This window comes from Pleurodeles waltl, chromosome 11 (assembly GCF_031143425.1).
Source record: "Pleurodeles waltl isolate 20211129_DDA chromosome 11, aPleWal1.hap1.20221129, whole genome shotgun sequence".
Classification (NCBI taxonomy): domain Eukaryota; kingdom Metazoa; phylum Chordata; class Amphibia; order Caudata; family Salamandridae; genus Pleurodeles; species Pleurodeles waltl.
This window is the reverse complement of record NC_090450.1, coordinates 813,755,434-813,770,493: the sequence shown is the minus strand read 5'-3', so window position 1 is coordinate 813,770,493 and position 15,060 is coordinate 813,755,434. Positions and strand designations below refer to the sequence as shown.

General features: G+C 43.6%; 1 protein-coding gene across 18 annotated transcripts in view; it reads right to left on the bottom strand.

Moving 5' to 3' along the window:
* MTMR3 (myotubularin related protein 3) overlaps window positions 1–15,060 on the bottom strand; it is a 1,044,680-nt gene that overhangs the window by 506,821 nt on the left and 522,799 nt on the right. For 9 of the 18 annotated variants that reach the window (XM_069214605.1, XM_069214599.1, XM_069214597.1 and 6 more), the window contains 2 exons: window positions 4,735–4,836; window positions 753–849 (listed from right to left, as the gene is read on the bottom strand). In XM_069214605.1, coding sequence (XP_069070706.1) covers window positions 753–849; window positions 4,735–4,836 — 199 coding nt within the window. The remainder of the gene's footprint in view (window positions 1–752; window positions 850–4,734; window positions 4,837–15,060) is intronic. The other 9 variants (XM_069214606.1, XM_069214607.1, XM_069214612.1 and 6 more) reach the window with 1 other exon arrangement.

Below are 15,060 nucleotides of genomic sequence, written 5' to 3'. Positions count from 1 at the left end.
ATAGCTTCAAATACATTTTGGAAATTCAACCATTTCTCCAAACATCAGCTTATGAGTTTTGAAAATACACACCTTTTCATCTCATATATATGTTGTTAAGGTTTAGTGTACATACATTAATTCAACCTAGAAGAAATGTCTATATTTGTAGGCTGGGCTGAACGCAGAAAAGCTACTTCAGGTAGCTGGAAAGGTACCAGTAGCTCATGAGCTACTTGTTGGAGACACCTGGTTTAAACACACACAAAAAAACTAAAAGAATGGAAGGAAAAAAAGACTGGCAAAGTAATATACTAGCCCATCAGCCCTTAATTGCACTTCTATTTAGGCAGATGTGCTCATATGATCAGGCACAATGCCCCCATTCACAAAGCTAAGGTGCCAGTCACTGAAGTATGAGTGTCCCATTGCCCCATGTTGCATAATGGTGTGCAGAAACAAAATGTGAATGACACCTGAAAGGATAACAGATGAAGAGGACTGACCAAAGCCCCTCTAAGTATGCATGTTTTACTACATGAGGCTTGCATTAAAATTAAGCTAGATCTAAAAATACAAAATACATATTTAAATTGTAAACTAATGCAGTGACCAGACTGCTCTAAAATGTGGCATTCTTTTAGATGTGCCCATTCTAAATGAAATCCTAAATGAAAAAGCTCCATGACTTGGTTGGAAAGCGGCATGCTGGAATACCAACCACATTTTTTCTCCCCACAAATTAAGTCGAAGGACATCTATAGAAAGCTCACCTATACTTCTCATTGATGTTTGAGATTCGCCAGGCATTGTTCATATCAAAACCCATCCTTTCAACCTCATTCTTAAACCTGGACGAGACATGTTCACCTAAGAAAAATAAAATACACATATTAATATTTAGAAAATACTCCCTGGAACTCATTATCTTTGGATGATTTTTTTTTATAACTACATAATTCAACACATTTAGGAGCAGAATTAAACTCATTTGCTATAGTGATTCATGTAGGAGGTGCCTTACAAACCTACCTTCTCCAATAATGTCATGGCCAAAAAACAAGAGTGTTAAGCTAGTTCTACCCATCTAAATTTTCAACAATATAAAATGTTGCTGCCAAGGTTTGTATTGTGATAATATAAATAGGCCAAATTAAAAAATAAGCGGTATAAACAATAAACAAAAACTCCAAAAAAATAGAAAAAAGATTTTCTTTCCAGTTTTTACTTTGTACAGGTTTTGTGGTACATATGGTGGATACAGGTCATGATTTGTTGGTCCACTTACTTGTTGAGTTCACTCCTCATCACTTCATCAGAGGACATGTCAACATCGTCAGGTGCACATACAGCATATGTGTGGTCTTTGCAAAAACCATAAAGAGCATGTTGGTAGTTGACAATTGGTGTGCTACATGGACCAGCACTCGATGTTGGTTGTGGCTCCTTTCCAGGGGGCTCAGAGAATAACAATGAGTCAAGCCGTTTGCCAAATTCTGCATTGAAATGTGCACTGGTGATACTGCTCTGTCATAGGTGGCATCCCTTAGAAGGAACAGGTGCATTGCTTGGCACAGGTTCTGGTGCTCATGTAGAGGTTGCAAGATCAGTTACATATCAAGCACTAGGGACTGCTTCAAATGTAAGTCTAAGACGATGTCTAAGACAGTTTATGCACCAGAACACAGGTTTTGCTTGTGTAGCACTCACTTTACGAAATGTGAGCATGCAGTATTTGCAGAGTTCAGATCACCAAGCATGTCCTATGTGGCGTGCTAGAGTCTCTCTACAACTTTGTTCAGTTGGATATGGGTACTTCATGTTGTTGATTCCTCTGGGCGAACAGGAAAAAGATGATGATACCACAGCCAATTAGCAGTTTTATGACTGGAAATCCTCCAAAAAGGCTGGAGAACAGAGAATTAAAAAATTACGGAAACAGTCCAAAATACTTCTTTAAATCCAGTCACTAGACCAGATACAATGTTCTTAAAAATATGCAGAACTCCAGTTGCAGACAAATTTAATACTGTTGACATAATATCTTCAAAATAAGTCAGGTATTGCGTGTGTAACAGCTGCTGAATTGCTGATGCAGTCCGCAGTCCTGGCTGTCTGCAGATTATAAACATCAACCTCTGACGTCAATGGTACTTCTTTTTGGTACAGAACAGACAATAGTTTGTTCAAGTAGGAACAACTCCAAGGTTTCATACTTACATTAGGCCAAGGGATGTTTGTTATATCATTTCTAGGCAGAAGACATAAGTTCCTTCCACAACACTTATCAGGTGCGTCCGACCAGGTTCCAACCCACCGCAAGTAATTTAAAAAAAATAAAAAAGAGCCGTTGTTTAAATGTTCATGGTGCATAGGAATAAAGGCAAGGACGGAAACAGAAAAGATACAGCTTAACCCCGGCATCAAAGCACTAAACATTCAGTGCATCGATATGATGAAATAAGAGGGAGTGTCCAAGAGGATTTCTGCAATTTGCGATACTGATATACCCAGGGTCATCCTCCTTTTCATTTAAACAGATGTGGGTGAAAGGGAGTTTCCATGAATAAAACACTTGTGATTGTGCACGGTTTCATATCAACCAATAGATTTATATTTTTGATAATTATGAAATTTAAAAGTTGAAATGGGTAATTAAATAATACCATTTATTGAATAGGTATTAATGGGCATGTCACTGACTGTAAACGGTGCACCTTCAACGTATTCTATACTTAATAAAGTGTTCCTCACATTCAGTGACAGTGCCTGATTGCTCCAAAGTTTCAGCGGTGCCTTTTCACGACGTTCGCCATACATATCAAAACTTCCTCACTCCCTTGTACAAAGAAGGAACCATACTCAGTCAGGTTGATAAAGGCAGTTTGTTGGCGAAACTCGTTCCGTTCCCTGTGAGGAAGACTTAATATAGTGTACGCAGATTCTTTCTTGGCCCTTTGTTTTTGATTGAGTGTCAAATTGTATGGGTCCAATAAGGCTGTTTCAATGAGAAGTCGCCAAGGCAAAGAACCTGATCCAAGTGTTTGCAATGCCCCATTTAGTCGTATAATTGCGTTTTATTGTGCCTGCCCATACTGGAACAATTTCAGATCTCCATTCATGAGGTCCAAGGTTGAGGACAAAATATGATTTAGTAAATACACTCTTTTAGAAAGTCTGTGCATTTAATGTTCAATAGCTTTAAAAACTGTATGTTTTCTTGATCTATTTGCATAATTCTTTTTGCAGCTTCTTTTTCAGAAAATGTATTTAATTCATTGAATATGGCATACATTCGTGCAGGAATGATTATTTTGTTTTTTTGAGGATGTGGTCCAAGAAGAAAGTCAGAAAAATCAATGTTTTCATTAATGGAAGAGAAGTGCACTTTCACAGCTGAGCGACTAGTGTTCTAGCTAACGTTTTCATAACTTGCCTACACTGCATGTGGTAACCATTAGACAGGGCAGTGTATTATAAAGTGGAACAGGACAATCAAGTTAGGGTCCAGAATTATCTAAGCCAGGCACATACATAGGTACTCCAAAGAGGACCTCGTATGTAGTGTGTCTAGGCACATTATTCATGGCTCTCTGAACCCCATACAGATTATGGTACCAACTAAGACCTGAACTTAACACCCTAGCAGTCAAAGTTTTCTTAGTCATGCAATTGGCCCTCTCTACAATGCCGCTCGATTCAGCATTGAACAGGTCGCTGAATTGCAGACAAACTCGTAGAACTGACACTGAATCCCTGTAGGCTTTGGAGGCAAAGGCAGGACTGTTATCTGAATCTAATGAATGAACTGCCCCATTAACACTAGGCACTGCAAATCTTTTACGACTGCTGAAGCATTTGTATGTCTTTGGGCCAAACCCATACGAATCAAGAACATTAATCAATAGCTATCAATGTATACTTATATTGGTTAGAAGAATTTTGGAGACCAATATGGTCCAAATAAATCTCTTGGAAGGGGATGTTTGAGACCATGAGGGGAGATGGTGAGGGTTAATTGACAGTGGAGAGTTTTATCTGCTGACAAATGTCACACTGTCTAACATAGTCCCTAGTCTGTTTATACAACTAGGCTACCAGGACCGTGGCTATAGCATTGCTACAGTTTCATTTATTCTTGCACGTGCAGAAGCCAATCCCTCATGTGCTTCTTTGGTTAACTCTAATCTAGACAGACTATTAGGTATTATTCTGTCTCTTATTCCTGGTATCATAACTAGTGGAGTGTTTCTGAACTGAGGGTGTAGGAGTATTTCGAACGAACTCCTGCTGGAGGTTTTCAAGCATGCTTGGATACATTTATGGATGTTAAAATATCTGTGTTGATCATTGTTTGACATCAGGTTAGGACTGCTACTCAGTCTTAATTGCAGCTTATGCCGCTTGGTCAGCTGCAGAGTTTCCTTAAGCATGAACACCACCATGCCGATGGCCCACAGTGTGCCTCACATGGACCTATGGGAGCTTGTTTTATAAGACAGCTATCTATACCCAAAACTGTTTATTTGTATAGGCTTTCCCTTTGAATCCTTGAATCTATTCAACCTTCAAAGTTGCAAATCGACCTTGTAAACTTGCACACAAAAAGCTAAGTCGGACACCATGAGTGTGGAAAATGGTGAGTCAGTCTTGTAATGCACGTAGCATGGCATGTAATTGTGCATGTTGTGGGATAAACAAACTCATCATCCTTCAATAAACCTTGCACTGCTGTGCAGGCTGTGGAGTACTTACATTTAGCTCCTATCACAGGTTGGTCAGAGCCATCTGCGTAAAAGATGCTTTGGTAAGACTGCACTGGTAAAGTGCCTGGAGTCGGAACAGTATCTTGTTCATCTTGGAGAAAAGTAGATTCAAGTCATCATCAGTTAAATAGATATTATTAATGTACAACAATACTTCAGGATCTGGTTGTAAGATCACTAGAGCTATTTTTATAGTCCATGGGCAAACGCCGGAATGAAAACTGCACTCTGACAAAAATTAAAGCGGTTAGATACTCACTTTCAGCGCTAGATTTTGATTGAAAAAAACCATTGGAAATATCAAGGGTCATTTGTATTTTTTCCACAGCAGGTTCCTCATTAAACCTATGCTGGGCGCATTATGTACTGTGTATGTTTAGGTGTGCAAATTCAAATTTCTGTAGTCTAAGACTATGCTGCAGGAACCACCTGGTTTAGAGACAGGAAAAGGGGTATGCCCATGGGTAAGAGACACTGCACTATTATGCCTCGATACTGAAATTGGACTAATATTGCTTTAATACCACATTTTGCTTCTGGTTTTAAGGGTATTGTGCTCATAGTTGTGGTTCACTACATAGGGGCATAACATGTAGACTACAGTGTTTGTCCCACCCCACTTGGCTATACAAGGCTGCAGCTTGTTTCATGGCCCGTTCAATGGCATAAATTTCCCTATTTTCAGGTACTATGGGAGAGAAGGCTACCCTTGTAACTTCCTCTCTCAGTGGTGCTTCCCTAATGAGGGCTGGAGGTCAGTCTTCTTCAGTTATGATGACGTCAATCATCAGATAGTTGGGTTCAGAAGACTGTGTTCATAATACGTGGAATGGCTCCTTCAATTTGTATTTTTAGGTTGTATACCCTATCAGGAGGAATTTAATGTTGATCTGAAGTCTCGATCTGTATGAAGTTATCAGTCTGATTTGCACCCAGAAATCTCTGAAGCGGGTGATGTCCTACTGTGACTTCTGCAGCGCTGTCTAAAAGTGTTCTCGCCCAAGTCCTGTGGCTCAAGAGAACTCATAGCTGGATTAGCATGTGTTTTTTTTTTATTAAGTCTGGTCACTTTTATCCTTTTTCCTGGTGATTTAAAGTCCAAACATTTCCCTTTCTTCTTTAGACCGACATCAGCCCTGCCTCCCCCTTCACTTTTCCTACTGTACTCCCCTCTTTAGTACTCGGATCGGCTCAACCTTTCCGCTCTTTTGCCTTCAGTGTCCTGAAAAGAATGTGAAGAGCGGCTATCAGAATACTGATACCGTTCAGGCTTTTTCATTTTGTAGCAGTCGCTTATGATATAACCACTCCTGCTGTTTCGCCTTTACAGAACCCTTGATGTCATTTTTAGGTTTTGAGGGTGGCTTATTGGGACAAGTACCAAAGGTATCTGTAGCTACAGAGGTATAAACTTCTGCAATTGCTTTTGGTAGTTGCCGTTAATGGTCCTGAACCGGAACTGCTTCTAGTCTCAGGTGTACAGCCAGAACAGAAGCCTCTCCCTTTATGCTGCTTAGAATAATAGAGAAAACTGTAGAAAGGTTTTCCATTAACTTCATTCCTGAATCCAGAGCTGCTGCAGCTCTGTGCTTGTTTTGTACTCATCTAAGCACATCAGGGAGAACTGCCAATGAAGATATACCATGCAAACTGGTATAAATGTATGCAAAGGTGCTCCCCTAGGAGTTACACCACCTCTACCATGAATAATCCCAAAACGAAGACATAGTCAGTATTCTGTATTTGTCTTGGAATGCAGTGTTCGGATACACTGCTTCTAACTGGCTGGTCTTGCAGGCAATTCAGAAAGCCATTTCATCATGCTTCACAGTGCTTTTCACATGATAGGATTAACTGTTTGTGGACTAACGGTCTGTATTTGTATAGGAGCAGCAGGTCCTGAGCACAAAGTGCATTGCACAAACTGCACAAGTCTCTTCTATAAGGCGACTGTGTAATTTAACACCCCTACTACCTCTCCATGGGATAGAATTTCAGGGCAAGCAACAGGAGTAGAACCAGCCAAGACTGGCCACATAGCCAATCATTGCTCAGACGCGCCAAACATGTCTGTGCATGTGTGGCAATTGATACCAAACCAGTTTTGGTGTTCTTGATAAGTTAACAGGATTTCCAAATCTTCAGTAGTCCTATAACGTGCAGGTGGATCTACCACTGTACATCCATGAAACTGCCCTAAGGCAGCATCAATTGTCTTAAACTCCACATATGTGTAAAAAGTCTCAAAGGCATAAACTGGAGATATACAGCCATTTAAAAAATGCCTGCCCTCTTCCTAATCAGGGACACCTTGAGCTTTGATGTACTGAGTGACTGCTTCCCTGCAAATGGTGCATATAGTAATAGGTACTGCAACGATGAATGGATTAAATTTGTAATTGAAATCAAAGAATTACAATATCCACAGAATGGGAAATATAACCTTTTATGAGTCAAGCTTGATGAACCTATGGAAATAGGTGCTTCCTTATTCCCAATCAATAGGGGATAACCATGATAACTATGGATGCCTCTGTAATTACATAATAATGGTTCAGATAAGCACCAACTACTAAAGGCATAGCGGTAAGGAACAAACCCTACGTTGGGTGCCAACTATTGGCTAAGTTGGGACTATGGCATAGCTATGCAAGGTGTGCCTGCCCACCCACAGATGTCACGACTGAACTTGGTTCACTGCACCAGCACTGAATGTGAGAGACAAGTTATTGTAGCCCTGCAAAAACACTATTCAATGTGTAACCAACATATAAGCATTACCTTTGGGTTGCTAACAATCCCATAAAGGGATCAGGGACACCGTGGAAACAGCAACAAGTTTATACCGATATTCACAGTATCACACACACTGTACTAAGAAGAACAAACACTTAAGTTAAACGCATTTATTACTGCAGGAATAATCATTTTCTCAGTTCATCTAAAACAGCTGCACAGAATATTATAAAAACATCAACAAGACACATTATAAATAACAAGAACAAAATTAACATTTCCAGCATTGTTAAAATGTCACCTAAAATGTTATCTAGAACCTAACAACCTAAAGCCTACTTCTATGTGCTACACTGTGAGAGCATGAAAGACAGAGCAACTTGTGATGTACAGTTTCTTAGAGAGAGGAGACGCACTGCTCACCTTGTTGACATCAAAGGCTGTCTTTATTAGGGGAGGCGTAAGGGTAAACACCCATTGAGGTAGCAGTCAGCCGGTCTTCCTCCAGAACTTAGCTTTATCAGCTTCAGCCTTCAGGCGAGCTGTATCATCTGCGAAGTTTGAGGTGCACTGGCAGCAGGTAAGACCGTCTCAAGCAGAATCTTGAGTGGTAATCTGGGTTAAGGTCCTCTCTTAACAATTAGTCAAGTGGCAGTCCGTATCTACTAAATCTTATCAGAAACTGGAATTTCTGACATAAGTGTAGGAATGTCTGAGAGATTATGCACATCAAGGTATGTGTCCCAGACGTTTCCTCATAAACACATAAGGCAAAAGGATGTCAATTCAGACTGGATTATTTTTTTTGTCTGTATGTGTTCTTATTTAATCTTGACATTGTGATGAGAATACATTTGACCCAGACAAATGTCACATTAGATATTTCATCTTCGTGATTAATCGAACAGCCTGACGCTATCACAGTTCCTAGAAGAACTGGTGACATCTGTGTTAAAAGGCAGACATGACATTGTTTCTGCATAAATCAGGGAAAATGGTGACGTCCTTTGTCTAAGTTAAGGGAGATGGTGGACTCCGTGAACTATGATTGAGTCTGGCCCATTAAAGACTGAGTCTGGCCCATATAGGATGGAGTCGGACCTTATGGGATATATGTCAAGACTACATCTTAATGTTGGACAGTCTAGGTTTGAAAACAATATGGATTTAAACACATATTTTCTCTTCATAAAAGTATTTTGCGCTTCCATACAAATATGGAGACAGACTGTGTTTTTTAATGGTTTCATGATGGGAAGCTAGGGCTAGTCCAGGACTTGGAACAGCTGCTTTCTTCTTCATCTTTGCTATGTGCTCTATGGAGAGCATACCAACAGCTGGGAAAAGACTCAATGGATTCAAAGCAATATTATGCTGTTTTGTTGTTACCAAAGCCTTTGTGTTGGGTAATCCTCTTGAAAGCAACATGTTCTGCACTGACAGAGTGCTGTGACATGCCCCAGGATTATTCAAGGACAGTGAACAGAGGGGAGAGAGTTTTCGCTGTATTGCCAACTATTGTGCATGCATTGTTCTTTCAGTAATACACAACATTTGGTCACTAAAGGAGATTCAGGGCCATTCCTGCTGAGGTCCTGAAAGATGTACAGTGCTGTGGCTTACTGTAACTGGCATGACTCTGACTAGGCAACACTGAAAAATGAATAAGATACTTACCTTCGCTATCGTCCTTTCAGGTGGCTACTCAAACTGCAGACTTGTCACCTTTAGAATATTCCCAGGCACCACAGTTGATCCGGTGAATTTCAGAAGCAGTGCTCCAGATGGTGTTGTGTGGCTCCATGTAGGTTTTGTACCTTCCCTGGCCCAATGGAATGTAGCCACATACAAGCACCAGCCAAGTGACCTTATGTACGTTTTTGACTCTTTCCCTTGCTGTGCCCTCAAACACGGACTGCAAAGCATTCTTGGTGACAGTGTGCTGATCTCTAACTTTGGACCCTTTCAGATTCTGAAGAGGAGACTCAACAGAACGGGTATGTGGGAGGCAAATGAGGAACCTGCGCTTAGAGAGAGTATTGACTAAAAAGAGTGATTCTAAGGTAGTTTTTACTTCTTGTACTTCTAACTACAGATTCCTCATCTTTAGAATAATTATCAAAGCAGTAGCTACAAAAGGTGGCCAGTATGGGGAGTGAACTCCGAGTGAAAGTTAATGCAGGTCCGAGCTTGATGGACCCTGCTGTCAAGGCAGTGGTGCTTCATGAACATACGTGCAGACTCTCACAGCGCAGACTGGCTGATAACCAAGAGCAGGCACCCCTTGGCCAAAGTCATCTCAGCGGTCACTGGCTCTCTTTCAAGAGAGGGATGGGCTCAAATCCCACTTCAACTTTTTATGTTATTGCTTGGACTTGGACTTACACAAAGACTTCAAGTGGGAAAAGCCATTCCTGTGATTTCAAGTAGGAGGAAGACTGAGCTTCAACAGGGCTATTTTTGTGTTCAGCAACGTAAAGCTTCACCTCCCAATCCTGAGTGGCCTTCAGGTGCACAAGGGCACACACGTTGCACAACAGACACCAAAGACACACCTTGTGTCGGTCAGTGAATGATATCTGATTCCTACAGTTTCCGCACATTTTGAATCCTTTAGTTTTCAGAGGAAACAAGATCAACTAGAACACTGCTTGCAATCTGGTGTTGTAAATATGATAAAAGTTGTGGGCAGAACTCATAATCTGCATCTGAATGTACAAAGAGAAAAGAACTGATGTCAGTAGATTTCAGACAGACTCTGACGTGGTACTGCCCTGTTTCTGAAGACATTACATGGCGGTCATGTTGTCAGGGTGAATGAGGCATAAAACTGTCCACACAGTTACCTGTTGATCTGGTTGAAAAAGAGGGAGAAACGTGTGAAGTGCTTCAACCCTTGATGAACTGGGGAAGGCCTTCCCTTCTACAGAGTTGAGGACTGCTCCCAAGAATGCTTGGACTTGGATGGGCTGGAGATGGAATTTTATGGCACTGATGGTGAAACCTAGACTGTGAAGAGGTCTATAGTGATCTGAGTATAAGCCAAGCACTGTTGTTGCTTTGTGCCCTTGATTAGCCAGTTATCTAGGTAAGGGAAAATGTGGTTGGCTGTGTGTCTGAGGTGCCCGGCTGCACCATGGCGGCGGTGGTGACCCCAAAAGACAGCACTTTGAATTGGTAATGCTAGCCACTGAACCCGAACAGGAGGAACCACAAGTAAGTTAGAAAAATAGCTCAAATTTCAAAAATCAGTTTCTAATGACAATTTTGGGAATTTAGTTGTGTGATCAGGTATTGGCTGAGTAGTCCAGCAAATGCAAAGTCTTTGTAAATATTTTGATTAAGTTCTAGAAATAGTTTTAGATTCTTAAAAAGTATCCCAACTTTTAGAAAAGCAATGTCTAGCACAGAAGAGATGGTGGTGGAACTCAACCTCACATCTTACCTGCATCTAAGGATGTCGGTTAAGGACTCTGTAAGCTAAAAAAAAAAAGATAAAAACTGGTTCCAACCCTACCAAAGTACAGCTCCAGGAGCTTTTGGCAGAGCTCAAAAGGGACCACCCCTCTGAGGATAATCATTCAGATGGGTAAATTAGTGAACAGGAGGATGAATTCCCCCTCCCCCCCCTCCTGTCCTACATAGGGAAAACAGGGTTCCTCAAACCCTGACTCCACAAATCATAGTCAGAGAGACCAGTTCTTCCACAGGGGAGACCAGCACCTCTGAAAGCATTGTGGGCAGCCTCAATGAAGATGACCTCCTGTTAGCCAGGATGGCCAAAAGATTGGCTTTGGAGAAGCAGCTCCTAGCCATTAAAAGGGAAAGAAAAGAGATGGGTTTAGCTCCCATCAATGGTGGCAGCAACTTAAATAGGGTCAAAGAGAATACTGACATACTGAGTTGTATCAGTATCTGGTAGACCTAGGTCCAATTTCTCCCCAAGAATTGGGAAAGAAGGCAGACCACTGGGTCAAGACTAGGTCAACCAAAAACTTCCACTGGGGGGTGACCAAAAGAAAGGGGAAACAAAGCCTCCCCAGGAGAAAGTGGGTGACACTAGAAACAAAGAAAACGAGTCCTCTGTAGGCCCCCAAAAACCAGACCAGGTGGGTAGGCCCAAAGACACAACCCAAACCAAAAATGGGTACCAGGGTAAGAACTGGGATGCCACTAAGGCATGGTGCCAAAACTGTGGACAGACAGGGCACCACACCAAGGAAGCTTCTTGTACCAAAAAAAAAAACCCTAGCAAAATCGCAGGGGTGACCAGTGTAGCCACTGGGGATGACTCCTAAGATGAGGAGGTCTTCATAGCCTTCAATTGGAAAAAGGGCCCAACAGGTGAGTTGGAGATTCCAGAGGGGAGTAGACACATCCACCACCTACTGGTGAATGGAATCCCAGCCACTGCCCTGAGAGACATTTGTGCCAGTCACACTATTGTGCATGACAGGCTGGTGTTCTCAAACCAGTACATCCCAGGTGAGACTGCCAGAGTAAGAGTTAGCCCAGACAGGGTCACTGATAGGCCTGTGGCTTTTGTGCCCACAGAAGTGGGTGGGACTTTAACTAGAGAAGGGTGGTAGTCAGTACAGACCTCCCACTTGATTGTCTCCTTGGAAATGACTACCCAGAGGGTAGTCAGAGCCCAAGGGAGGAACTGGTCCAGTGCCAGTCCTCTCTCAAGGATTCTGGAGGTGCTACCCCTGCAGTAACTGCAAGTAGGCCCCAGAAGAAAAAGAAAATAAAACAGAGTAGGAAAGGTGGACAACCTTTAGCCACGGTTCCAGCAAGCCAAGGTGTAGGAAGTTGGCTCTGTATATACTATTTCAAAGTAAGAAATAGTGTGCACAGAGTCCAAGGGTTCCCCTTAGAGGTAAGATAGTGGCAAAAGTAGATCATTCTAATGCTCTATTTTGTGGTAGTGTGGTCGAGCAATAGGCTTATCAGAGGGTAGTGTTAAGCATTTGTTGTACACACACACAGGCAATAAATGAGGAAAACACACCCAAAGACTTACTCCAGGCCAATAGGTTTTTATATTGAAAAATATATTTTTCTTAGTTTATTTTAAGAACCACAGGTTCAAGATTTCCATCAAATGCTTTAAATGTAAGGTACTTCACCTAGATACTTTAGGAACTTTGAATGAAAACAATATCATGTACAGTCTTTGTAAAAATGGCAATAAGCCATTTTTAAAGTGGACACAGTGCAAAAATCAACAGTTCCTGGGGGAGGTAAGTAAAGGTTAGATTAGGAGGTAAGTAAAACATTTACAAGTCTCAGTCCTGGGGCATAGGCAGCCCACCGTTGGGGGTTCAAGGCAACCCCAAAGTTACCACACCAGAAGCTCAGGGCCGGTCAGGTGCAGAGGTCAAAGAGGTGCCCAAAACACATAGGTGCCTATGGAGAACCGGGGTGCTCCGGATCCAGTCTGCCAGCAGGTAAGTACCTGCGTCATCGGGGGGCAGACCAGGGGGGTTTTGTAGAGCACTGGGGGGGACACAAGTAGGCACACAAAACGCACCCTCAGTGGCACAGGGGCGGCCGGGTGCAGTGTGCAAAGCGGGCATCAGGTTTTGTATAGGTTGTAATGGAGGGACCCAGGGGTCACTCTAGCGGTGCAGGCAGGCACGGGGGGCTTCTCGGGACAGTCACCACCTGGGCAAGGCAGAGGGTCACCTGGGGGTCACTCCTGCGTCGAAGTTCGGTTCCTTCAGGTCCTGGGGGCTGCGGGTGCAGTGTTGGTTCCAGCCGTCGGGTCCCTTGTTACAGGCAGTCGCGGTCAGGGGGAGCCTCTGGATTCTCTCTGCAGGCGTCGCTGTGGTGGCTCAGGGGGGTCGCCTCTGGTTACTCACGGGTTCGCAGTCGCCGGGGAGTCCTCCCTGAGGTGTTGGTTTTCTGCAGGTCAAGTAGGAGGCGTCGGGTGCAGAGTGTAGAGTCGCACGCTTCCGGCAGGAAACGTGAAGTCTTTGGAAGTTGCTTCTTTGTTGCAAAGAAGTAGCTGGTTTTGAACAGGGGTGCTGTTCACGTGAGTTTATTGGTCCTGTAGTCCAGGGCAGTCCTCTGAGGCTTCAGAGGTCGCTGGTCCCTGTCGGATGAGTCACTGGAGCAGGTTTTCGAAGTTGGAGACAGGCCGGTAGGGCTGGGGCCAAAGCAGTTGTCGTCTTCCTCCTTCTCTGCAGTCTTGTAGGTCAGCAGTCCTTCTTTCTTCAGGTTGCAGTAATCTGATTTCCTGGGATCTGGGGAGCCCCTAAATACTGAATTAAGTGGTGTGTTTAGGTCTGGGAGGGCAGTAGCCAATGGCTACTGTCCTGGAGGGTGGCTACACCCTCTTTGTGCCTCCTCCCTGTGGGGAGGGGGGCACATCCCTAATCCTATTGGGGGAATCCTCCAAACTCAAGATGGAGGATTTCTCAAGGCAGGGGGGTCACCTCAGCTCAGGACACCTTAGGGGCTGTCCTGACTGGTGGGTGACTCCTTGTTTTTCTCATTATTTTCTTCAGCCTTGGTGCCAAAAGTGGGGGCAGTGGCCGGAGGGGTGGGCATCTCCATTAGCTGGGATCCCCTGGGGCGCTGTAACAAAAGGGGTGCCGCCAGGTGTTACAGTTCCTGCATGGGGAGGTGAGAAGCACCTCCACCCAGTACAGGCTTTGTTCCTGGCCACAGAGTGACAGAGGCTCTCTCCCCATGTGGCCAGCAACATGTTTGGTGTGTGGCAGGCTGGCAGGAACTGGTCAGCGTACACTAGAAGTCGGGTAGGTATTCAGGGGCATCTCTAAGAGGCCCTCTGGGTTTATGTTACAATAAATTGCACACTGGCATCAGTGTGCATTTACTGTGCTGAGAAGTTTGACACCAAACTTCCCAGTTTTCTGTGTAGCCATTATGGAAATGTGGAGTTCGTGTTTGACAAACTCCCAGACCATATACTCTTATGGCTACCCTGCACTTACAATGTCTAAGGTTTTGCTTAGACACTGCAAGGGCATTGTGCTCATGCACATATGCCCTCACATGTGGTATAGTGCACCCTGCCTTAGGGCTGTAAGGCCTGCTAGAGGGATGACTTACCTATGCAACAGGCAGTGTGTGGTTGGCATGGCACTCGGAGGGGAGTGCCATGTCGACTTAGTCATTTTCTCCCCATCAGTACACACAAGCTGTGAGGCAGTGTGCATGTGCTGAGTGAGGGGTCCCCAGGTTGGCATAAGACATGCTGCAGCCCTTAGAGACCTTCCCTGGCATCAGGGCCCTTGGTACCGGGGGCACCAATTACAAGGGACTTACCTGAGTGCCAGGGTTGTACCAATTGTGGAGACAAAGATACAGTTTAGGGAAAGTACACTGGTGCTGGAGCCTGGTTAGCAGGGTCCCAGCACACTTTCAAGTCATAACTTAGCATCAGCAAAGGCAAAAAGTTAGGGGGTAACCATGCCAAGGATTAATTTCCTTACAAACGGGGTCTGCAGTTGCTGCACAGGTTGGGACGTGTCAACGCTTTCTGAAGCAGGCATCCCCCTCAATGGCATCCTTGGTCTGCAGAAGATTAACTTCTTGCAGCAAGAGTGTG